Raw genomic sequence first — 24,215 nt, 5'->3', positions numbered from 1 at the left:
AGATACAATGAAAACCCAGGTAAAAGGCCCACACCAGACACTGGATCTGAGGGTGCCTTGATCTTGGACCTCTTGGCCTCTTGAACTATGAGAAATAAAGACCTGTTGTTTATGCCACCCCATGTGGTATTTTGTTAACAAAGTGGACCCAGGCAAGAAAACTAAGGTACAGAGTAAATGACTCACTGCAGTCAGAGTGGCAGACAGGCGGACAGAGGCTTGAGCTCAGTGCCTCTGGTCTGAGTCCATGCTGCCATTACAAGCAACCAAACACACAAAGGGCTTACTTTGACCCTTGCAAGCTGTTAAGTAGACCTCACGAGGTCAGTAGGCTTCATGAGCTGCAGTACTAGCTCTACAATTAATCAGTGCAAATGTTAATATGCCTCTTCCTCATCACAGATCCCATGCTTACTCAATAAAATATAGAGTCAAAGGATTTCCCATGGTCGAATGACGACTGTACACGTGGTGTCCAATGAATAAAGGGAGACCATAGGGCTCTTGCACAGATTCCGCAGAGATGCGTGCATGCTTTCGTGGGCATGCATCCTTGTCACCCTACCTGCCCCCTTCACCACCCTACCTCTCACTCATGCCAGTCCTCTCTTGTGCTTAGAAAGTCACAGGAACATTGAATCCTTCTAGAATTTCAGAGGGAAATTGGCTTGCTTCCTAGCAATCTGAGGAGACAATCCCAAGACTGTGTGTATTTGTATTCTGTAATGCTCCAAGGCTCTGTTGTTGCCAAATTAATTCTGCAAAGCTTAATGATGTGCAAATTATAACAATCACTCCAATTGAACATTAAGCATCAACAGAGCATTAAAATATATTCGGAAAATAAGGATTTTCTGGGAAGAGAACATAGCTTTTAGTTAAAACTCAGTAAGCATCCTGTCTGTGAGGGACAATTGGTACTTAACTACCTCCAAAATAAACATTTTATTTAATTTTTTACCTGCAACCCAAGGTGCACCTAAAATCAATGATAAATAAAACACAATTTCTAATGCAACAATATTTGTTTCACTGTTTATGTAGAAGATCGACCAAAAGCCAAAGTAAAAATGTTTATCTATAGAAACTTCTTCCTTTTGGAATGAAATTTCCCTATATAGATTGGAGTAAAAAATAGTAGTCAAACTGTCCAGGGGTTCCTGTTCTTTATTTGGGAAATTTAGTTGCACTGGTGTTATCACCCTCTGATGCCACTCTATTCCCCGGATTGCCGCCATAATTAGGCACCATTTTTCGACTCTCAGAAGTGTAAGCAGAACGTTACCAACCAACCCATTTAAACAATTGAAGAGTTGATTTTTTTTCTTTATAACATAAGTAACTGGATATTAAATGTGACTTTTCCTGTTGTCTTAAAATTTTAGAAACTGGCTTAACAAGTGAGCGTAGTCCCCCAAATGCCGGTACCTTCTCTCCTAACAAAAAATGTGAGGGCTTACTCAGGACTTTCTGATATTTTGTCCATCTCCCACCTCTGAGCTCGAGAAGAGGCTAAGTCAGGAATAAGATATTCTTGTGGAGAGCAGTCTCTGTGCATTCCCACCTAGGGGTGCCAGGGATTTTGAGCTCCAAGCAAACCCCTCAAAGAGCTTGGAGTCTGGAAGCACATAGAGATTGGTGAGTCACACCTGAGGCTATGCAGAGTAGCAAAGGCTAGCCCTGTCCCCAGCAGGACAGCTGGCTGTGCTGGGGCTGGCTCTCACTTCCAGTGTGGTGGGTTAAGGATGCTTCTGTGTAGGTCCTGCAGAGGAGGGCAAGACTGGATGTCTTGGGACTGGATGTCTCCGGAGGTGTGAGATGCCTCCTACAGAGGGCTGTCCTGTGACTCCCATAATCACGCATCCATAGATGGTGCAAAATTCAAATATTGTTAACAAGCTCAAGAGGTGGCAATAGGTAAGAGAAAAAGAGCTAAATGGAAATAAAGAGCATCAGAAGTTTATGCGCAGTAAAGAAGCAAATCTATTTGTCTAAAGCCTCCCCTTAATGCTCAGTCAAAAACACTTGTTCTAAGAGGGAGAATGAATATTGCTTACTTAGGAAACATTTTCCTTGATAGTTTTGATGAAATATAATAACTGATTATATTTACCTTCCATCAGTTGTGTCTTTATTAGATACCGGATTTCCAAACATAATGATCTAATTATGTTGGGGCTGACTTGTTAATTTCTTTTTTTAAATTTTTATTTATTTTTTTAAAATTTCTTTTCAGCATTCCAGAATTCATTGTTTATGCACCACACCCAGTGCTCCATGCAACACATGCCCTCCTTAATACCCACCACCTGGCTGCCCCAACCTCTCACCTCCTCCCCTCCAAAACACTCAATTTGTTTCTCAGAGTTCACAGTTTCTCATGGTTGGACTTGTTCATTTCTATGTGCATCCTGTTATATGCCATTCCCTCCCAAACTCTGGTCAGTTAGAAGGGATTAATTTTATTTCCAGATTTCTCCTGCTATTTCCATTACACTGATGGTTCAGAGACTCTGAAACATTGAGAGTGTGCAGGGACTAGAAAGGAATGGAGGGGCTTCTCCTTCAAGGGAAGCAAGACAGAAAATTGTAACCTAAAGAGAAGCACAGCCCAAAAGAAGGTTCCTAGGATTAATGAATCAAAAGTGGCAAAAAGAGAAATTGTTGGGGAAGAGAGACAGATGCTTTTCTGAATATTTAAATATTTAAATCTCTAAATATTTAATTTTCTGCTGGCAGATCTATAACTCTGTCGTCTCATCTTCAAAGTTAAGACAGAGATATTAGCCACTCTAGAAGATTTGATTATGCCTGCAGTGTGAATTAATCTTGAATGGATAGCTATAACTAAGCTGATAAGGGATGGCCAGAGCAATAGGACACCTGGGGACAACCATGAGAACTCACTGGACTAAAGATCTCTCCTTTGGATCTTGCAAAGAAAAGGTATGTGAGAGCTCTTAGCATGATGCCCATAATGGGAAAAACTAATAAATGTTACTGTTTGTATTCACAGGCATTTACTGAGTTCAAGTCCAGTGTGTAGGCTGTAAGGTAAGTTCCTTCGCAAAAGAACAAGAAATGACCATAACTTGGCAAACAGAGGATTAACTGAATGAGGCATAGTAAGATCCTGACAGGTTCCTGCAAAAACGTAGAAATAAAAATAATTTCAATTCCCTTTCTAAAACTCCAGTCATAGTTGAGGATATGATTAATATTTACAAAATGCCTAAGAAAATAAATAAAACTTCGTTTATTTGATTTTTAAAAATATTTATAGCAAGTTTCTTTTATAAAACTTCAGACATGTTGGCTTCCCGAAAATTGTACCAGGAGTGGAAACTGCAGCTCTTGAGATAAACCTTGCAATATCAGACCAGATAGCTCTCATTCACTTGTTCTGCCTTTCTCACTATTGCTTTAGATCTGATGCGTGGAGTCACAGAATTCTGAGGAACTCAACAGTTTGCTCCTTAAAAGAATGGAGAGGTTGCTGGAAGGTTGGTTTTCTCCCTGTGTTTCAGTGTCACTCACAAAAAGCCTGAGTCTATGCGATCTACTTTCACTACAGAATTATTTTTGCCTCGTGGTTTTGGTACAATCATCTTCCTTTCATATTTAAGATACTTCTTAATGGTAAACAAGATAGAATAAATAAATAAATAAATAAATAATAAAAATAAATAAATTTTATTTTAAATAAAAATAAATAAATAAGAATTAACCACAATTAATTACTTTAAATGCTCTTTAGTGATTTCTATCAAGCTGGATATTTATCCAATAATTGCTGGATTCATTTCCAAATCCCTCATGCTATTTAGCTCAATGAATGACTTGCAAAGCCTGTAGCCTTTTCTCAGCCCCTCCACTGGCCACATCTGTCCTTGGTTTATACATCATGTATGGTCCTGATCTTTATTCTCCTTTGGATTACAGTCTCTCATGTCCTCACCATCTCTCCCATGCCAGATGGGTTTCAAGCTCCCCGAGGGTGGCCTGGCTGCACCCCTCCCTCTATGATTTCCTGGGTATATTAGGTCCCAGCATTGCAGAGTCAGGACCCACCTGCTACTGACTGAAAAGGACTGAGGAAACATCTGTTGCATTAAGTTGACTAATGACCTAGAAATTATTTGAATACAATCAAGAATAACTATATAGAGAATGACTATGGATTCACAGGCTGCTCAGACCAAATTATTCAGCGTATCTCATGGATATAAAAAGAATTCCACTTAAAAAATTTCAATTAAGTTTTTAATGAAAAACTAATTCTATCAAAGAAGTATGGTGCTTTAAAAAGCTCTAATATCTAATTGTTTTTTTTTAAAGACTCGAATGTTCTGATTTTGTGGATAGTATGTTCACAGCAGTGATTTAATAAGCCTCCCCCTGAGCAGAATAAGCAAAATAGGCAGCTCTTTTAATTATTGGACAATGACTCTTTGAGGACATATAAAATCTTTCTGTTTAGTGGCAGAGGAATGACCTGGATGACATTATGAATAAGGAGTTAGCTGGATAAATTTAGGGTTTGTCTTTGTTCTTTAAGTTCTCAGGTATAACACATTCTGATCTGATTTTCATTTTATTTCCCTATTTTCACCTCCAGAAGAAGCTAATGGATCATGAAGGCCTCCCTGTAGGGGTAAACTGGGAGGGTCTGCATGCATAGTGGGAAGAAGGTTTTCAAGCTACTTGCTTCATCCAAGTCAATTTTGATGGTTTCCTCTGAACTTTCCTGAGATTATTGTAATTGTTGTTATATCTGTAACTGTTGGCTACTTTTTAGAATGTCTTCCAAACAACCTATTTTGGCCTTCCAATAATAGAAAATATCATTTTGTAAGGGATTAAAGTTGATGTGCAGAAAAGCACAGAAGAAGCCAGAGTGTTCCTATTACTGTTTTAGAATCAGCACCGTCCAATTAGCCAGACTGGAATCACAGGGTACTTTCTTTTCCCAGGCTCTTTTTTTTAAAGATTATTTATTTATTTATTTGACACAGAGAGATATCACAAGTAGGCAGAGAGGCAGGCAGAGAGATGGGGGGAAGCAGGCTCCCCCATGAGCAGAGAGCCTGATGCAGGGCTTGATCCCAGGACCCTGAGATCATGACCTGAGCTGAAGGCAGAGGCTTAACCCACTGAGCCACCCAGGTGCCCCTCCCAGGCTCTTTTTAACAAAATCATCTTCATTCACTATAATTTTGCCTCATCTCTTCTCTGTGGTCACCCCACCTGCCATGCAAATGATCTATCTGTAAAAATGTTTTATTAATCTGACTTGATCGCTATCACTTATTGGATGATGAACAAGCAATTCATTGTGTTCTTAGCCCTTGCATTCTTAGCCAACTTCTGGCTGCTCCATTATTTCTAGCTTTGCCATCACAGAAAAGAGAGGGCCACCATTAGGTCTTTCAGATAGAACTATGGAAGGATGATTTCCATGTCAGTGATTTTAAAAGCACAGCATTCTACCTAATTCCTTGTGAGATTGAAAGCATCCCCAAGTACATAAGATACTTTCCTGCCTTATGAACCAGAAACTTCATTATACAGTTTAACCTCTATTGGATGACTCATGGCCATTATCCATAAAATTTAATTCAACACAACATTTGCTGAACATCCACTATTTCAGGATAATACCAGGCTTTCTAAAGGCAGAACAGTGACTAGCTGGGGGGCCTGCCCTTCAGCTGACAAGCCACTCTGGGCGGCCCAAGTATATCCCCATTAACAATAATGCAAGAGGTTGTAGTTATGCCAAAATGAGGCTGAAAAGCAGTGCTGGGGACCCCTCAGGTGAGACAGAGCCAGCTTCCCAGAAGGCCATCAGCTGTCAGGGTGAAGGGCCTGGACTCTGAGCTCAGACACCTGTGGGTTGCAACCCCTGTCTTTGCCTTGCAAAATGCATGTCCTGGCCAGATGGCACATGCTCCACTTCAGTGTCACTATGGCGAGGTCTTAATAACCCCACCTGTATGTGGTAATCATGAAGATTAACTGATGAAAATTAGTATTATTTAAGATGTGGGTCATGGAAGCAATTTTGTGAGTTATGATAATCATTTACAAAATAAAATGGAAAAGGAAAAAAAAAAAAACCTACCAGAAAGGGAAATATCAGAGTGCATCCCATGGAGCAAGTGTAAACTCTGTTTACGAACCTTTTAGTGTGTGGGTGCTAGATTATGCTTGTAAGATGCATTTCCTGTTGTGAGCCATGAAGAAATACATTTAGAAATCATAGGCATAAAATGTTTAGTGTATAGCAAATTCTCAAAAATGATGGAATAAATAATATAGCATTTAAGTTAAGCCTTCAGGATAAAGACTTTAAATGAGAGGAGGATGAAAGGGAAAAGGCAAGGAGGACCCAGGGCATGCACACATACGTGCACACGTGTGTACACACACACGCGCGCGAGACCTGGGATGGCTTAAGAACTGCCTGGGTAGGGTAATGGAATAGGAGATAGGAGACTGGACAGGAGTTGGAGCTGGACTGTAGAAATCTGTTCAGGTCATCTTGAGGATTTATGTAAAATGGGAGAAGATCTAGAATGTGAAAGAATGGTGATGACAGCAATGCGGACACCGGACTGGCCCTTGAGACTGGCAGTGGGAAGGCTTCTGACCTAGTTTGGTTCCCTAGGTGAGGACCTGTACCTGGGCAATGGTGGTAGACATGGGAGAATGGAGAGGATTGAAAAGATACTGTGCAAATGACATTACAGATAAAGGGCTGATATTCAATACCTATAAAGAACTTCTCAAACTCAACACTCAAAAAACTAAAAACCTAGTCAAAAAATGGGTAGAAGACATGAACAGACACTTCTCCAAAAAAGACATAAAAATGGCTAACAGACACATGAAATACATCAGGGAGATACAAATCAAAACCACAATGAAATATCTCTTTACACCCATTAGAATGGCAAAAATTAACAAACAGGAAACAACAAATGTGGCAAGGATGTGGAGAAAGGGGAACCCTCTTACACTGTTGGTGGGAATGCAAGCTGGTGCAGCCACTCTGGAAAACAGTATGCCAGTTCCTCAAGAGGTTAAGAATAGAGCTACCTTATGACCCAGAAATTGCACTACTAGGTATTTACCTCAAAGATACAGATGTAGTGAAAAGAAGAGGCATGTGCACCCCAATGTTCATAACAGCAATGTCCACAATAGCCAAACTGTGGGAGGAGCTGAGATGTCCTTCAATACATGAATACATAAAGAAGATGTGGTTCATATACACAATGTAGTATTACATAGTCATCAGAAATGATGAACATCCACCATTTGCATCAACATGGATGGACCTGGAGGGAGTTATGTTAAGTGAAGTAAGTCAAGCAGAGAAAGACAATTATCATATGGTTTCACTCATATGTGGAAAGTAAGGAATAGCACAGATGACCATAGCAGAAAGGAGGGAAATCCAAAGGAGGAGAAATCAGAGAGCTAGATGAACCATGAAAGAATATGGACACTGAGAAACAATCTGAGGGTTTCAGAGGGGAGGAGGGTGGGGGGAGGGGGTAACAGGGTGATGGGTATTGAGGAAAGCATGAGTTGTGATGAGCACTGGGTGTTATACCTAACTAATGAATCAATGAACACTACACCAAAAACTATATACTATACAGTGGCTAACTGAATATAATAAAAAATAATTTAAAAATGGTAAAAAAAAAAGAAAAGATATTGTGGAGAGAGGATTCCCATGACACATGTCACTTCACAGATGCTGTTTCCTCCAGTTGTAATACCCTTCTGTCCAGTAAAATGTCCCCCCTGCAAGCCAGGGTTGTATGTACATCGCGAGAAACTAATTCTGATCCTATTGTTTGAGTGACAGCCCCTTGCCTGTGCTCCATGTCATTCTGTCCTCTGTATGTCCCACTTGTGTCCTTTGCCACATCACAGGAACAGTGACCATCTCTGGTATTTTCTGCCCTCCCTAGAACCAGGAACTCCTCAGAGAAAGGCAGATACTCCATTCTTTATCATGGCCGTCCCATGATCGCCATTAGAGTTGTTCTACAAGCTGCTCTGGTTTTCCTGTCTTCTGGGTATATATTGGGATTGGCTTCCTTGTTCTCTTGTGGTTGGGGGAAACCCATGTTATGCCTCTGTCAGACCCTCTGGAGGGGTACTTCTCTCTGCCATAAAACCCGCGTGTGGATAATATAGAGGAGAACTACCACCAACTCACAATGGATGTGGATGTGAAAGACACATAAAGCTGTTGGTGTAAATCCCTGAGATTCGAGGCGTCTAGTCAGAGGTCAAAGGGTACTGTTACATCATTAGCTTAGCTGGGAAACAGGGAGAGAGGGGAGCAAGAATGAATTTGGTTCTGGACACATTGTATATGGTGGAGTCTTGATGGAGACATGGATGGAAGGAAGTAGGCAATATGGGACTGAGTGGTCCTCTAAGATGGTTGGGGTCAGAGAGAAACATTTTTGATCTTTGCAACTTTAGATGATAATTAAATTATAGGAACAGATTCAAGGATTCATGGAAATAATAAAGATTAAGAAAAGAGAATGAAGGAAGAGTGTTAAGAAATGTGTACATTTAAGGGTGGGTGTCGAGGGGGAGGGGTCAATGGTCTTGGACAGCCAGTGGAGGCTTCAGAGATAGGAGCAGTGTCCAGGGACACGGACAGTTATAAATAGGGACAGTCAGGAGACCCCACTTAACGGTTCCATCGTGGCACTCCTGTTTGACTTGAGAGTACTCGACAATTCTGGGTTTCTGAAGCCACTGTCTCTTGTCCTCAGATCCATGATTTATTAAATTCAGGCCCCGGGGAGGGGGTGGCAGGTACAGGGCAAATGCACATCTGCTACTTTGGCTCAAAAGTTACCTAGACCTGGCAAAGGTTACTTTCCTTGCCTCCCGGAGACTTGCTTACATCTATGTTGTGGGCTACACTGTGGGGAGTTTAGTTGCTGGAAGTCATCTTCTGGATAAGGAGCGTCCGGGAACGTTCTCCTCCGCTCATGCAGCACCGTCAGCTGAACACCTGGGTGGTGGAGGGACTGGGTCACGTTGACATCTGAACCCGGAGGAACTGATGTGGGGCACGGCTCGTTGATATCATTATTTCAGGCTTTCGGACTTCGTTCTTCAGTGCTGAGACGTTTGTGTGCCTGATTTCACTGTTTCATCCACTTAGCACTGTGAAAGAGACACTTTCTCCATCCTCATGCTTAGCGAACACATGGGATTTCCCGTGGCTGCTTTCGTGCAGGGAGGAGTGCTAGAGAGGAGATCGGCCTCACTCCTTTCTCTCTGGGACCTTCAAGTGTGTGAATTGATCATTCCAACCATCATATATGAAAGAAAACTAATAGTCACAGCCCCAAAATTACATGGGTAAGTTCCTGAATCAAATGAATCTTAAGATTTTGCAGCTCGAATCTTTGCCTGGGAAGGAAGGTCGACGTGTCAGGCGCACCTGCTGCTCCCTCACAGTGAGCGTCCCAGCACCACCAGACTTGAGGTGAATTTGCAGCTTCTCGTCTGGCCACGTATGCAATTTCCAATCTGAGTATCTTTGACTAAGCTGTCCGGAGAGGACACAACAATACCAGTGCCTGTGATTAGACAATAGGCTTTGCGCATTATGAAAAGCCTGGGGCTTGTCACAGGTCCTTTCCCTGGGGGTCTTTAGAGGAAATTTGTATCAGCGAGGAGGTTAGCTGAGGGAGTCCCTTACAGGGCAACAAATTACAGAGTGTGTGGTGTCCTCGTTTACCTTCCCATGTTCTACATTCAACTATGAGATCATTTCAAAGAACAGAACGCTGGAGAGATGAGCGAGAGAAATACGCAGAGCTCACACTGCCCTCTGGTGTTTATGCAGCCACATAGCGACGCGTCAAAGCGTCGCAGGGGGTGCCGGCATCCAGTCTTCGGACGTCTCAAATCACAGAAGCTCGGGAGGAAACAAAGTGCCTCTTTCCAGTAATTTATACTCTTCCTAATTCCATGTGAAAAAAAAAAATGGGTCGTATTCTCAAGTGTTTCCCTCCGAAGAGAAATGCATTAGTCCTCGCTGCTCTTTCCTTAGAATATATGATTTTATTTTAAAAATAGGTTTCATATGGGAAATTTCGGTACCTCCCACTCAGTTTTTCTGTAACCCTGAAAGTGCTTTAAAAATAACGTCTGTTAAAAGATCAGGGCCTTGCGGTCTTAAGCGAGGTTTGAAGTAGATGAACAGCCATGTGGCTCGAGAGATGGACCGCCTGATTCTGGTTCACTTCACATTACTGAGGTCCGCTCCGGGACTCTGGACCTTCCTTGCAAAACTTACATGCTGCTGCCCGGAAGACCACAGGCACCTCGTAACGGTCCTATTTCTGGGTCCATAGTGCTCTTTAATATTGTCAAAAGCAGCACAGAGACACCTAGCTCGTGGCAGTCAGACATTAAGTAGGTGAAAAATCTGGTTGTTCCTTCCCATCTTTTCCAGTTAGTTGGGTCTTAGGATGGTCGTTTTTGGAAGGGTCTTGTTGGGAAGGTCCTGGGTGGTCGACCTCCAATGTCCTGTGCTTGGAGAGACCATGGAAACCCCTTTCTTCTCCACCCTGCAGACGGTTTGATCATGGCTTCTTGCTATTCTGTGGTGCGGAATTCATTGGCTGGAGGACGGGGACTAAGATGGCCCCCGGCATCCACAAGTGGGACTGTCTCCCCCATGCATCGGTCTGTCTGCATCAACTGCAAACAAGCCAGGTTGTGTTGTTAGCGTAGAGGTAAAGAGCAGATGTGGGGGGGTGCTGTCCATGTTCTGGGTACCCTGCTGGTCTCTCCCTAGGCTGCTGGGCTCAGAATAGCAGGTGTGGGCCCTACAGGAAGTAGATGGATGAACGAGCAAAGACAGAGAAAGGAGCATTCCAGATTCGAGTGGAACGCAGGTGCGGCTTACTCTAGCAATGGTTTTGTCTCTCTTTGGCAGAACAGTTCTATGTTGGGGCTGAGGAGAGAATCAGGGTCTGTGCAGGGGTCCTCCGTGAACCGCCTCTCTGAGTAGCAGACCACGACTGCCGGGCGCTTCCTCCCAGCACTGTTTAGTGAGCATCTCTGCGCTGTGAGGGTAGGATGGCAGGTGGGAATTAACAGCATGTTTGAAACCAAAGAAGGAACCCGTAAGAAAGTCCTGGAGCCCATGTTTGACCATTTACGTGTGGATCGTTACTTCAGCTCCAGAGGGGCTGCTGCTGACCGGTGTTCTCCAGCAGAGATGTGGGCCTCTGCGAGCTGAGCACATACTCTCCCTCGTCTCTCCACCGCTAGTCATGCTCACTGTCTGGGGTGCTCCAAGGCCTGGGGGCTCCCTACAGACTCCAGACTTTGGAAAATGTATCACTTTAATTGGAGAATTAATTAATTAAATTAGTTTGAGAATATGAGTCAGGCTTAAAAAGGAAGGCAGTCCTGACAGCTGCTACAGCATCATGACCCTTGGGGACACAGTGCTCAGTGAGGTAAGCCGGTTACAGAAAGACAAGGGCTGTTGGGTTCACAGAGACAGAAAGCAGAGAGGTGGCTGACCGTGGTGGAGGGAGAGGACATGGGAAGTTCGTGGTTCAGGGGGATGGAGTTTCAGTTTGGGAAGATAAGAATGTTCTGGATGTGGACGGTGGGGACGGTCTCCTGACAGTGTGAATGTGCTTAACACCACCGACCTGGGCACTCAGAAATGATGAAGATGGCAAATTGTATGTGAAGGAATTTTACCACAATACAAACCAAAGTTAGTTTGTGTTTTCCTTCCACAAATGCTTCCTGAATGACTGTGCATGTCAGGTTCTGTGGCCCAGCGGAGGAGGGGTCAGCCATGGTGCCTACCTCTGAAAATGCCTTACATATTCCTATGTAGATATCACGAATTTTTTGTCCCACTTTGGCTTTCTTTTCTCTAAAATTTCCTATTTGGATCTGCTTTTGTATCTGGTCTGCAATACAGCTTAGGTCTATAATTATGACTTGGTAGTAGTAATATTAATGAAAATAAATACAGCACTGGGCAGCATTAATTACCCTAACTTTTAATTCTGTCACAATGAATGAGGCGGACCACGTAATTGTCAGGGTCACAGATCCTCAGCAGAGGCCCCCATGTCTAGCACAAGAGGGACTTTCTCGCTCTCCTTCAGTGGGGGATGGGGCCCGGCAGGAGGAAGGGGTGGGAGGTGGGAACACAGGAGGGAGGGCGGAGGGAAGGGGGGGAGCCAAGGAGGGCCTGGAGTGCACATAATGACGAGTCCAACAGCAAAATCAATAGGTGCTGTCCACTGACTATCAATTAAGGCACAATTAAGACCTTTGGGTTTTGATTTTGAGAAGCCGGCTGGCAGTTTTGTGGGAAGTCACCAAATAAACAATAATTCTAGACAATTGTGTCCCTTATAATGATTCATATGGGTATTTTCAAATGAGGCATAAATGAGGATGTTGCTTTGTGGTGGAGACAACAGGAGAAAAAATAAAACCCCTGGAAAGACCTAAGTAGGTGGGAAACAAAGGAATGAAACTGTCCCCAGGGAGCCCTCGCAGCTCATTTCTGGAAGTTGCTTGAAAGGCACTTGGTTATTTACCAACTTACTGTGGGGTAGGGGTGGGAGCAGAATACGGTGTACTTCCGGATGATGCCGTTCAGCTTGAGAGGGGGAAGCCAGGACACAAACACCATGGAGGCTGAGGCCGCGGCTGCCTTCACTCCTGCAGGAGGACCTGGAACTAGAAGAGCCGTGCGTTTAGTCACAGTGATGGGGCTTCCCCTGGCGCTCAGGCCCACGCTACCCGACAAGACCCTCACTCCAGCTGGGCCCACGGTCAACTCCTCGAGGATCAGTGTTGACAGGAGAGAGAGCTCCACCGAGTCCCCTCGGAATCCACATGCATAAATCCCAACCCCAGAAGCTCAGATTGTGACCTTATTTGGAGAAGGGGTCTGTTGAGAGATGATCAAGTTAAATGATGATCTTTAGGTGGCCCTCACCTAGTAGGACCGAGATCCTTATGAAAAAAGGGGAAATGTGGACACAAAGACAAAACAATGACAGAGGAAGAAGTTGGGCATCAACAAGCCAAGAAGTCTGGAACAGACTCTCCCTCACAGCCCTCGAGGGAACCAACCTGGCTCATCCCTTGATTTTGGACTTCTGGCGTCCAAACTGTGAGACAATGCATCTCTGTTGTTGAAGCCCCCCGTCTGTGTACTCTGTTCCAGCAGCCCTAGGCACTGACAGTCTCTCTCAGACGAGAGATAGGTGAGCCCCACTAGCTCTGTCCTCTGCCCAATTTAATAAGAATTCTCTTAAGTCAGTTTAGCCAGAATCCCCTCAATAATTGATCACTCTTGATACACAATCAACATCTTCATTCTCTACCATACCCCAGGTAATACCTGATCATCCTTGCATGCCTTCAGCAAAACTCCTGCTTGGTCCATCTAGTCAGAACGCCCCTCATCTCCTGTCTGTAATTTTCCATCCAGTGACCCTACTCCTTCCCTCCATCTCTTGGCTGTAAATTCCCCCTGTCATTTGCATTTGAAGTTGAGCCCAGTCTCTTTCTCCTACCAGGAATCCCCCCTGAGGTGGTCCCCACACATATACCTCACAGCGGTTCCCCTGAATAAAGGCTGCTTTGCCGCTCTTTAACAAGTGCCACGAATAACCGTGTCTTCCACAGAACTCATACGTTCAGTTGAAGCCCCTGTCTTCCAAGGACCTGTCCCTCCCCATTGTAGCCCCTTGTGATGTCCTGCCTCTGAACAGCTGGGGGATTTAACTTCTTGTGCTGCTACAGATTTTGGCTTTGAACGGGCTGGGGATGTACATCTTGCCTCCTGAGTTAGAGAGAAATGAGGACAAACTTTCACAGTCATCACGGACCACTCTTCCTTGCCCCAAACACTTGGTAATGGCATCCTTTTGGGCTGAGGGAGGCATAGAAATCCTTTGATGAGGATAGACTTTGTGTTGGAGATTCACAGCTTGCGTAGACAACACACACTCTTCTGCAACCCATCTAAGAAGGCAGGATATGGTGTTAACAATATCAAGCATAATTTGGGAGCAAGCTTGAATGCCTCTACCCTCCCCCCATCTTTCTGTTTTCCAGATTGAAGAGGGAAGATGCAGTGAGGTAGGCAGGCTACAGGGGGAGGGGGAAAGGGCACTAATATTGCTACTAGATAAGCCTTGAGGATCTTGTTTTGTTCCTCACTGGCCTGACCGTCTACGTGGAGAGTGGTTCCCACCTTGATAGCGGTGTTCAAATTCCAACCAACATACGTCCCTTGTGAGCCCCTGGAGGAGTCTTTGAGTTTCTGCAGTAAGAACATGACTGCTTGGTAAACGTTTCTGGAGTTGAATGTGTGTCTCACTATGGGCATCTCAACTCTTCCAAGTCAAAACGACAAAACCAGCGAACATAGTGAGAGCTAACTTGGGTTGAACATCGTCACCACTTAAAAATATGAAATCTCAGGAGCAGTTTTTGACAAGCCCTGCTGATGGCAGAGGTCTAGAAAAGGGGACACATTTAAGTGATGACACTCAAATTACTAAGTCCTCAGGAACAAGGCACTGTTGTCCTGAGTATGAAGGGCATTTGTGCTCAGGCTTCCTCTTGGTGAGGGAAACAGCCAAGACATCCACCCTCCTGTAGCCTGGATCAGAACCACAAGGGCTCCTCCTGAACACCAAGGGTAGAGTGCACACTTTCTTAACTTTTTCATCCTAGTAGATGCCCCAGATTCGCCAACACTCTCCACTCCTTCTGCAAAGCCACCGCCTTGCTGGGGTTTGCCATGCCCAGCACTACCCCTGCCAGCTTCCTTCTAGAAGGCCAAGGGCTTGGGCAGCAACCATGGGAGGCTGCTCAGCAAAAGTCAGTCATTCTTGTTTCCACCTTGTTTGTGACAATTACCCTCGTCATGGTAATGCAGTTTAATTCATTATGTAAACCAATGAAATGTGAGTGCCAAAGAAAGCCGTTTCCGTGACAATTAATGGGACTTCTTTGGAAAAGCTTTTACAATGGTAAGTTAAAAAAAAGAAGCCCTGTCATTAAGCGCCTGCCTTTGGCTCAGATCATGATCCCAGGGTCCTGGGATCGAGTCTTGCATTGGGCTCTTTGCTCAGTGGGAGGTCTGATTCTTCTTCTCCCTCTACCTGGTTGTGCTCTCTCTCCCTCTGTCAAATAAAAAAATCTTTAAAAAAAAAAAAAAGAAGGTTTGGCAAGTTTTGGGCCAAGATCACTGAGAAAAATGATACATATAGTGAAAATCAAGACAAACCGGTTAAAAAAAGTCTAGCAGAGAGATTGTTGGTGCATGGTGGCATGCTTTACTCCACTCTCAGGAAGCCTAAGCCGGAAATGGCAGGTGATCCATGCTGGAAACAGTCATGGAACTGATGACATAGAGATCTCTTCACCCAAAACTTAAAGAAATGAGACCATCTTATTTAATTAAAGAATGAACAGAGACAATCTGAGGGTTTTAGAGGGGCGGGGTTTGGGAGGTTGGGTGAGCCTGGTGGTGGGTACTATGGAGGACATGTATTGCATGGAGCACTGGGTGTGGTGCATAAACAATGAATTCTGGAACACTGAAAATAAATTTAAAAAATAAATAAAAATTTAAAAAAAAGAATAAATGGAGAATCAATTTCTATTTGGATAAGTTAAAATAAATGTACATTAAACATACCTTCAAGTATGTCTCTTGGTCACTGTAAACCTTAGCAACTCTTTGCTTTCTTTGATTATTTCCATTAACTTGTCTTGATTATATCAGATCAAAGGGCTTTCACTGCATTTATTGTGTAAATCCCCATCTGACTCCTCATACACTGATGTATGATCTGTCTTGTGTAACCTTTCCTTCTAGGGTTGTTAGAATTTTACACAAAACAATTTTATATCACTGTGCTGGAAGGTATGAATGCTGCATTCTCCCTGAGGGCTTCTGTTCAGCTCTACCTCTTAGTTCTCTGTCCTGGTCAAATTCATCAATTTCTCCAAGAAACCTTAGTCTCCTCATCTATGAAGTTGGAACAATAATTGTACCTATTTACAGTTTTAGTGCTAGGATTATGAGAGATACTGCCTCTAAAGAATTTATATGGAGTTTTGCATACAGCAGACACCAAATAAATCCTAGTGATCATTCGTAAGGACAATCTTCATTTCCTTAAGTTGCACATCACTAAAGGATCCCAGCCTTTACTAGGATGTGACCCAGTGTGGAACTATAAACACCAGATGTTGAGAGTTACAGAAAACAGATGGTGTAGGTTGGTCTGTCTGGGACATATTTTCTTAAAACATTCTTAGTCATCAAGCTACATTTTGTTAATCTGCTCTTCAGTAAAGGATGCTGCTCCAGAGAACCATCTCTCCTGTGTTCTCCCGATTTGCCTGTGCCTCCCTGCATTCCAGAAGCTCTTACAGTTCACGCAGCCAATCCCCACGGAGATCTCCACTCAGATTCACAGGCGCCTTAGACCTAGCATGTCCCAAACTGGGATCACCATCTTCCCTTCCAAATCTCCCCTCCTCCTGTACCCACTGCAGGAGATGGCACAGCGATGTGCCATTTCGCAGTTACAAAAGCCAGAACTTAGAATTTCCTCGCCTACCATCCCCCGCAAGATGTGGAAGGTTAGGGAACTCTTTAGACCTTCACGTGGACATGGTTAGTCATGGGCTCTCCTGCTGGCTTAGCGTTCTGCAGTATCAGACCACTGTTTAGGTCTCTGGAAGTGGTATGCTTGTCCCACCCCAGGACCTTGACACAGGATGATCTGGGGTCTTAGGTTCCTTCTGCTTAGAATCTTTTCCTACTCTTCTTCTTTTCCTTGGCAACTCTTACGCATCCAGCAGTTTCTACTAAATATTACTTCCTTGAGAGAACCTTCTCTGACCGTGAGCCTAGATGCATTCAGGGCTCCCAGGCTATCTCTGAAGACCCTTCCCCGTGGAACATGTCCAGATCCACTCAAATCTCCTCCAGCAACCTGCAAGCCCCACCTGGCCCATCCTGTTTTCTACTGTATCTCCAGTGTCTGAGGCAGTATCTGGAACATAGTTATCTTCAATGCAGACTTTCAAAGTGAATAGAAAAATGATTTCATTGGCTATAGTGTAGTAGGAAGAATTTTAAGATGGTACCCAAGATTCTCTTCCTCTGATAAACATGCCTGTATAATTCCTTCCTATTGTACATGGGTGGTAACTGTCACTATGATGGATGGGTTATTCCTGTGATCAGATTATGTTATGTGACAAAAGTGAAGTGAAGGGATTTTGCAGATATAATTAATGTCCTAATCAGCTGACTTTAAGTTAAACAAGAGGAGAGTATTCTGCGTGGGCCTGACCTAATCAGAGAGGGTCTAGAGGTCAGAGACTGAAGAACTCAGAGAGATTTGAAGCAGTAGCGATATACTTGAAGAAGCAAACTGCCCCGCTGGGGAGGGCCTATGTGACCCGGGACAGCAGATGACCTCTGGGCACTGAATTGATGGTACCAGTCCCCCACACACAAGGAGCCCAACCCTGCCAACATCCAGTGAGCTTGGGAGAGGACCTGACCTCAGGTGAGCCCCTAGCCCCAACCAACACCTTGACTTCAGCCTGTGAGACCCCGAGCAGGGGACCCAATTGACCTGGACCTGAACCCCTAACCCATGGAAATGGTGAGATAATAAAGTTGTGTTATTTTAAGGTGCTAAGTTTGAGGTGATCTGTTAACATAAAAAGTGAGTCCGTACAGTTAAGGCCCCTGATGATGTGTTTTAATGTAAAACGTCAAAGTCAGTGTTTTGAAAAAATACTGTTCTGATTTGAAGTATAAGTCTGACTAAGTATACAGATACTTTAGCCAACTTCATTATTGTCATGATCACTTCTCTGGCCTTGGTGATCAGGCATAGGCAGGGAGTGTGTGTGTGTGTGTGTGTGTGTGTGTGTGTGACAGGTGGTGTCTGCGTGTGCATGTGAGCCTGTGTTTATGTGATCCACCATGGTAGCCAGACCCACCTGAGCCCAGTGCTGCTGAGTTCCCCCCGAGCCAAGCGCAGACCGCGTGGTGCTGGCTGGAACCATCCATGACAGCCATCATGGTCATGCCACACACACATCTCTTTTCTAGTTTCATTTCCACAAGATGCTGCTGTTCCTGGCCTCTGCTCTTATAAGAGCGGTATTGTCTACACATTCTTTAAAGGAGACCATTCCTTTAACGGTGGCATTGTGGGGGGAGCCAATATGCAGGCACAGGTGGATGTGGGTGGCCCTTCTTACTTGAGAGTGGGCCGTGGGGTGCTCCCCACGGGGCACCTCTGGGACCTTGCCTGAGTATCGCTGCAGTTCAGGGAACTCGAAAACTGCATGAGGGAGGCCTTCTGGGACACCCTGGTCTGTTGTGCTCTCGGGGCACCTGCTGCACACAGAGCCCAGCACTGCCACGTGCTCAGTAACTGTTCATGCAGGGGTGGCACTTCGGGTGGTCAGTCATGCAGGGGTGGCACTTCGGGTGGTCAGGCAAGGAGACACTCAGAGTCCACTGCTTTTCAGGCACAGCAAGTTGTGATTACACAATCACCTGAGAACAGATGATCCATGCCTTCCGGAGAACGTACGGCTCAAGATCTGGGGGCTCCGAGGGTTCAGAGAGAGCCTGATGCCTGTTGACTCTTCACTTGCTCTTAGCTCCGTTTTCCACACACCCCCCCTCCCTGCAAGGAGAGTGTGAATCATGGGGCGGGGAGCCCAGATCCCCTACCGCACCTCCCGATGGCCTTCTTCCCATATAAAATGATTTACAGAGTTATGTGCATTAGTAATGTACTCAGCAAATATTTGAACTTAAACACAACCGTCTCTATTTATACATATACAATGTTTACTTTTGCAGAAAAGGATCTGGGCTGTAAGTACCTTATGCCTGCAGAATAAAAGTAACAATTGGAAAATTAATAGACTGTGTTTTGTTTGTGTTCTCTTTCCCCACGGCTTTGCTCAGATTATAGTCTTAGCAAATAAAACGGTATTAGGATTTCACAAACCCTTTAGAATCCAGAATTAGCTGTCTTGTGTTAAAAAAAAAAAAAGAAAGAAAGCCAGATCAGCAAATAATCTTTTGCATTCTTGCAGAATTATAAAGGTACAAGTTCTGATAGATAGAACAGTCCTTGGAAGGGAATCTGAAGCCTGAGCAGTTCTCACGGACCCTGAAAATATGTCCACAGACCTAACTGAGGCCATGTCTGTGAGCCTAAGAGTATGCTTATGGACCCAAGAATTTGTCCACAGATTTATGAATCTGTCTCCTGGCCCAGCAATCTTTATGGAAGCCAAGAAACTTCTTAAGGCAAAGGTAACTTGTTCTCTGAGTAAACAGAATTATCCCTGGCAGAAGTAAACTTTTTAAAAATGTTTTAATTTTTGATTTGACTTATTTATCTTATCTATTGTTAGTTACCATTTTACTCTATTTTTGTACACTTTATATGCAAGCAATACCTCTTTCCTTCCTAAGATGATCAGTGACTTAAGAACACAACTTAAGCTCTGGGCTTCCTGACACTGGGGGTTTAGGGACCTTGTTTAAGAAATGTATAGGGCACAGAGGACCAAACTGAATGTTTGGTGTCAATACATTAATATTTCTTTCCCCATGAGAATATCAATAAACACTGAAACTTCTTTCATGCCTGGACTAGTGCCTTACTGAGGAAGAACTTAATGAATGTTGGCAATTGTTATTTTACTGGAAGTTTATCCACAACCTTACATCATTTTAATTGAATCTGGCAGGTTAATTCAAACTTTCCAAACTCTACGATTTTGTAGTAGAAATTTAAACAGGATCTATATTCTAAATTTGACGAAGCATTTCTTCTCTGATAATTAGCCTTGTCCCTTCTTTCAATTAGACACAAAATTGCTTTCAGTTTTATAAACTGCTCAAATGCCTATTTCTATAAGGTATTGAATTTATAAAGGTGGCTGGCACAAGTCTTCACCCTCTCCAAGTAGTGAAGTTCTCATGTGTTTCTGGGGGAGAGAAGCTGATTGTTATGCCAGTTTTTCTCACATTGCTCTTGTGACACACACACCAGCATGTGTGGGGATTCTCCACCTCCTTCCTGGGGGAACGGCTAGACCCAAGGCAGGGTCTTTCACCATCAATGGCGTCTCCACACGCCATCGCATGGGATACAAAAGGAGAGAATAATTGATTGATAAATTAGACCTTAGGTGTCAGGGCCAAGCCTTTTTTGAGAACCCCATGATTCCTAAAAGTAGAGGATTAATTAAAGATGATCCCAAATCAGCAGTCAATATGCTGTGGGGGAGCCTTCCCTTCTTCGTGAGTTTCCATACCTTCTTCTGAAAAATGCAGGTGTCAAAATTCATGTTGCTAGTCAATTTGGTCTTTAATGATTCTCGTGACATTCATGTTATTGCTTAGCAATGCAAAAGAATGTGTCACCCCTGCTCTGAACGAGTGGGGATCAAATAATCAAACATCCAGTGTCAGGAACCAGCCCACTACGTGTCAAGCTAGCTGTTTGCACACATCACTTGACTTTCTCTGTCTTAACTCTGTGCAGACTGATCATGATGGCAATGTTGTACACGAGTTCAGTTCAGAGGGTAGGTGAGGTGCCCCAAGTCCCCTGGGCAAGTGACAGCCAACATCTAGACACAGCTTCTTGCCTATTGCATTTTTTTTTGTCTTAACAAATGAATGTTTTTATTTCTTATATAAAATATATATCTTTTGCTTTTTTAAGTTTCTTTTCAGTGTTCCAGAATTCATTATTTACGTACCACATCCAGTGCTCCATGCAATACGTGCCCTCCACAATACCCACCACCAGGCTCACCCAACCTCCTACCCCTCTCTCCTCCAAAACCCTCCGCTAGTTCCTCAGAGTCCACAGTCTCTCATGGTTCATCTCCACCTCCAATTTCCTCCAACTCCTTTCTCCTCTCCATCTCCCCATGTCCTCTGTGCTATTCCTTATGCTCCACAAGTAAGTAGAACTGTATGATAATTGACTCTCTCTGCTTCACTTATTTCTGTCAGCATAATCTCCTCCACTCCCATCCATATATACTATGGAGTATTATGCCTCCATCAGAAAGGATGAGTACAAACTCTTGTGTCTATTGCATTTTTAAAAAACTAAGTTATGACCACCTTCACTTAGGACATAGCTTTGTAGATCTCTCCGTTAATATGTAACTTCCTAATGGCATTTCATGTTGCCCTAAGATTTCCCTAAATAATCCAGTTCCTTTGAGCAGATTTGGTTGATACCTGCACATTCCTGGGAAAACATTACCTGTGTGTTCTGAACAAGCTAAAGGTAATGATGCTAATTTTTGTGCATCCCCGGTGAAGCAAGAAGGACTCCAGAGATGGTGAGAAGACTAGGCGAGGGTAGATAGATGGGACAGGTTGGGGGAGTAAGGCTGGGCCTGCAGAGGTGATGGCTGAGAGTAAGATGGGATACGGTATGCTGCTGGTGTCAGAGAAGCTTTGTAAGGGGGCAGAAAGGCTGAAGAAAGAGTGATCTGGACCTCAGAGCCTGAGTTCTCTGCCTTGCTTTCCCTGGATGGACTTGTGGGGAACCAATGTGTTTGGGATTCCACATAGAGAAGGAGGGTGCATAAGCATCTAACCTGCCAATGGGAGGTCATGTCCCCCGCTACACTCTGCCCAGCTTCCTGGGAGCAGAGTCCTGGAAAGAAGACAAAGTTGTAGAGCCAAAATCTGCACTGACTTTTGGGACACTGGTGTCTCATCACCACCCTATCTCTGGGACTGTTCTGAGCTCTGATCTGGGGGGTCCCACATTGGTATCATCTTACAGAGTTGCTCCTTCCTTACTTAAGGTGGAGACGGCTTTTTCTCACTATTGCTGTGTTTACCAGAACTTTACTTTTAAAATAGGCTCAGATACGGTACCTCAGAGTTTTGCATATTAAAATAATGCAAAAAGCAACCCCCCCAACACAAAAACAAAACCCACTTGCCATATCATTTTTGCAGGTTTGGGGAAGAGTCACACAACCACGTCTACAGTGAAGACAAGATGTTGGAACAGCAAGAATTAATGGCCTGAACCAAAGGGAGCCATAATTTAAAATTTTTCTAAATCACTATGAATTCCTCTAAGTAATAAAAAAAATGAATACAAAGCTCTCAAACTAAAGATTTATTCTAAAGTGGTTCTAAAACCGGCATAGAATAATATGGCTTAGACCATTACGTAATCTTCCAGTGGAAGGATGGAAATCATCTGAGCCTACACTACGAGCTGATGAGTCAAATGGAAATTGTCCGGATGGGATATAAAACAGGTGCGACGTGTTTTGCAGTTTTGGGATAAAAAACATAAAACATAAAAAACATTTTGTGTAAATAATACTCAGCCAACAACTTGTAGAAAGAAGACAAATTCTAGGGGAGAGAAATGATGGATGCATTGAACAAAAGTGACCTAAGAAGTTGATGGTCTGAACTGTGCTGGCATATTTTGGGAGGGTGGCAGGCAGCTTGCCACGAGCAAAGTCAAGGACAGGCCCATGGAGGAACATCAGGCTCTGGGACCAGCCCTCTCAACACTGGCTCTTGCCCAGGATGCTGTCACTCCAGGGAGCCTTGTGCGTCCCCCAACAGCGGCCCCATCTCTCACCATCCTCTTTGGTCCGAGTGAAGATCTGCTCACTTCGGACGCCGTCCCCGGCGCGGGTGAAAGCCAGCACTTGGATACTGTAGTTGGTGTACTTCTCCAGGCCGTCCAGCTCCAGGGAAGGCTGCGTTGTGGTGACGTTTTTAATCTCGCCCAGCTCTGGAGGACAAGAGAACATGACCTAGTGACTGGCGGTGGGCTCACTGGGTGTGCTGTCCAGCCCTGGGGCTCACCCTCTAGCCGCTACACCCTGAAATCCCTCTGAGGGGCTGTGCACGGCCTCATCCACATGGGACTGCCCAGGACTCAGGGCGGATCATCGTTCAGGAAAGCACAGTGACTCACTCCAGATGAAGCGTTAGAGCCCAGCGCCGGCGGCCAGAGCCCAGCATCCCCCAGCAGCCAGTCAAGCATGCCCCCCACAACGGACCCGCGGAGTCTGAGCCTGCACGTGGCCCACTCTGTGCATACATTTCTAATTGCTCATTAAGAAACTTCTGCAAGTTGAATTTCGTTTTTTGTGTAGAAAGCAAACAAACTCAACTCTTACGGTCATGCATTTTTAAGGACCTAACTTCCCAGGTGTTTGAACTGCCAGCTGCTCCTCTTACCTGGCGTGAACCCCCCCACACACCCCAGCCTCCCTGCTGAAGTGACACGCTGATGTGTCAGAAACGTGGCATTAGCTAAAAATGCTTCATCTCCTGGAGTGGGATCAGCTCATCGTATTCAAAGGTGGGATGTTATGCTCTCCCATCTCAGACATATTAGACAGGACAATTTGAGAAAACCTACAATGATGTGTTAGAGAGCTCCATGGGTGTTCTGGATTTTGCACTGAGCCACCTACAGAGCACTTGGAGCAGGAGAGAGAGGACTGAGGACTGCTCACCCCCACAGAGGACCCTCTAAAGCATACTGGCCCCGCCTGTGAGCCTGTGTGCCCAGTTACTAAGAGGACAGATGGGAACCAGCCTTGCTGGGTGGCTGGCTGTTGTGAAGGTCCCCTGTGCATACGGCCGCTTGCAGGGCTGTCTGCCAGCTTCTCTCCCTCTTGCCTTGGCGAAGACAGCCGCTATCCCTGCCTGCTCACTTACGGGTCAACATCGTTCTGGGTTCAAAGCTAACCTATTTAACCAGTGCACCAATCCTATTATCTCCACGACCCATTCAGGTTACAGGTAGGGAAACTGAGGCAGGGGGAGGGTCAGTGACCTGCCTAAGGTCATGGTGTTTAGCAGAGTGGCCAAGACCGTGGGCCGTGAAGCCATAGTGCATGGCCTCATGTTCATGGGCCACGGTCTCAGCGTCCTGCTGTGGTCACTTGGTGAAACTGTCACATCGGCCAGATTAAACGAGCTTTCGCTTCCTGTCCTCTGTCTTTCTGTCCTCCTGTCCTTCCAGCATATCACACAGATGGCTGCCTATTAATTAACAACATGTTTT

General features: G+C 44.5%; 1 protein-coding gene across 1 annotated transcript in view; it reads right to left on the bottom strand.

The window, feature by feature from the left end:
- The window catches only part of DSCAM (DS cell adhesion molecule), a 655,321-nt gene that overhangs the window by 68,650 nt on the left and 562,456 nt on the right, over positions 1-24,215 (bottom strand). Inside the window, exons 19-20 of the mRNA XM_032865305.1 lie at positions 22,773-22,928; positions 12,650-12,783 (exon numbers count right to left, since the gene is read on the bottom strand). Of these exons, the coding sequence (XP_032721196.1) occupies positions 12,650-12,783; positions 22,773-22,928 (290 nt within the window). The remainder of the gene's footprint in view (positions 1-12,649; positions 12,784-22,772; positions 22,929-24,215) is intronic.

The sequence above is a fragment of the Lontra canadensis genome, unplaced genomic scaffold, assembly GCF_010015895.1.
Source record: "Lontra canadensis isolate GAN:19392208 unplaced genomic scaffold, GSC_riverotter_1.0 scaffold29, whole genome shotgun sequence".
NCBI lineage: Eukaryota > Metazoa > Chordata > Mammalia > Carnivora > Mustelidae > Lontra > Lontra canadensis.
This window is presented reverse-complemented; position numbering and strand designations above follow the sequence as displayed.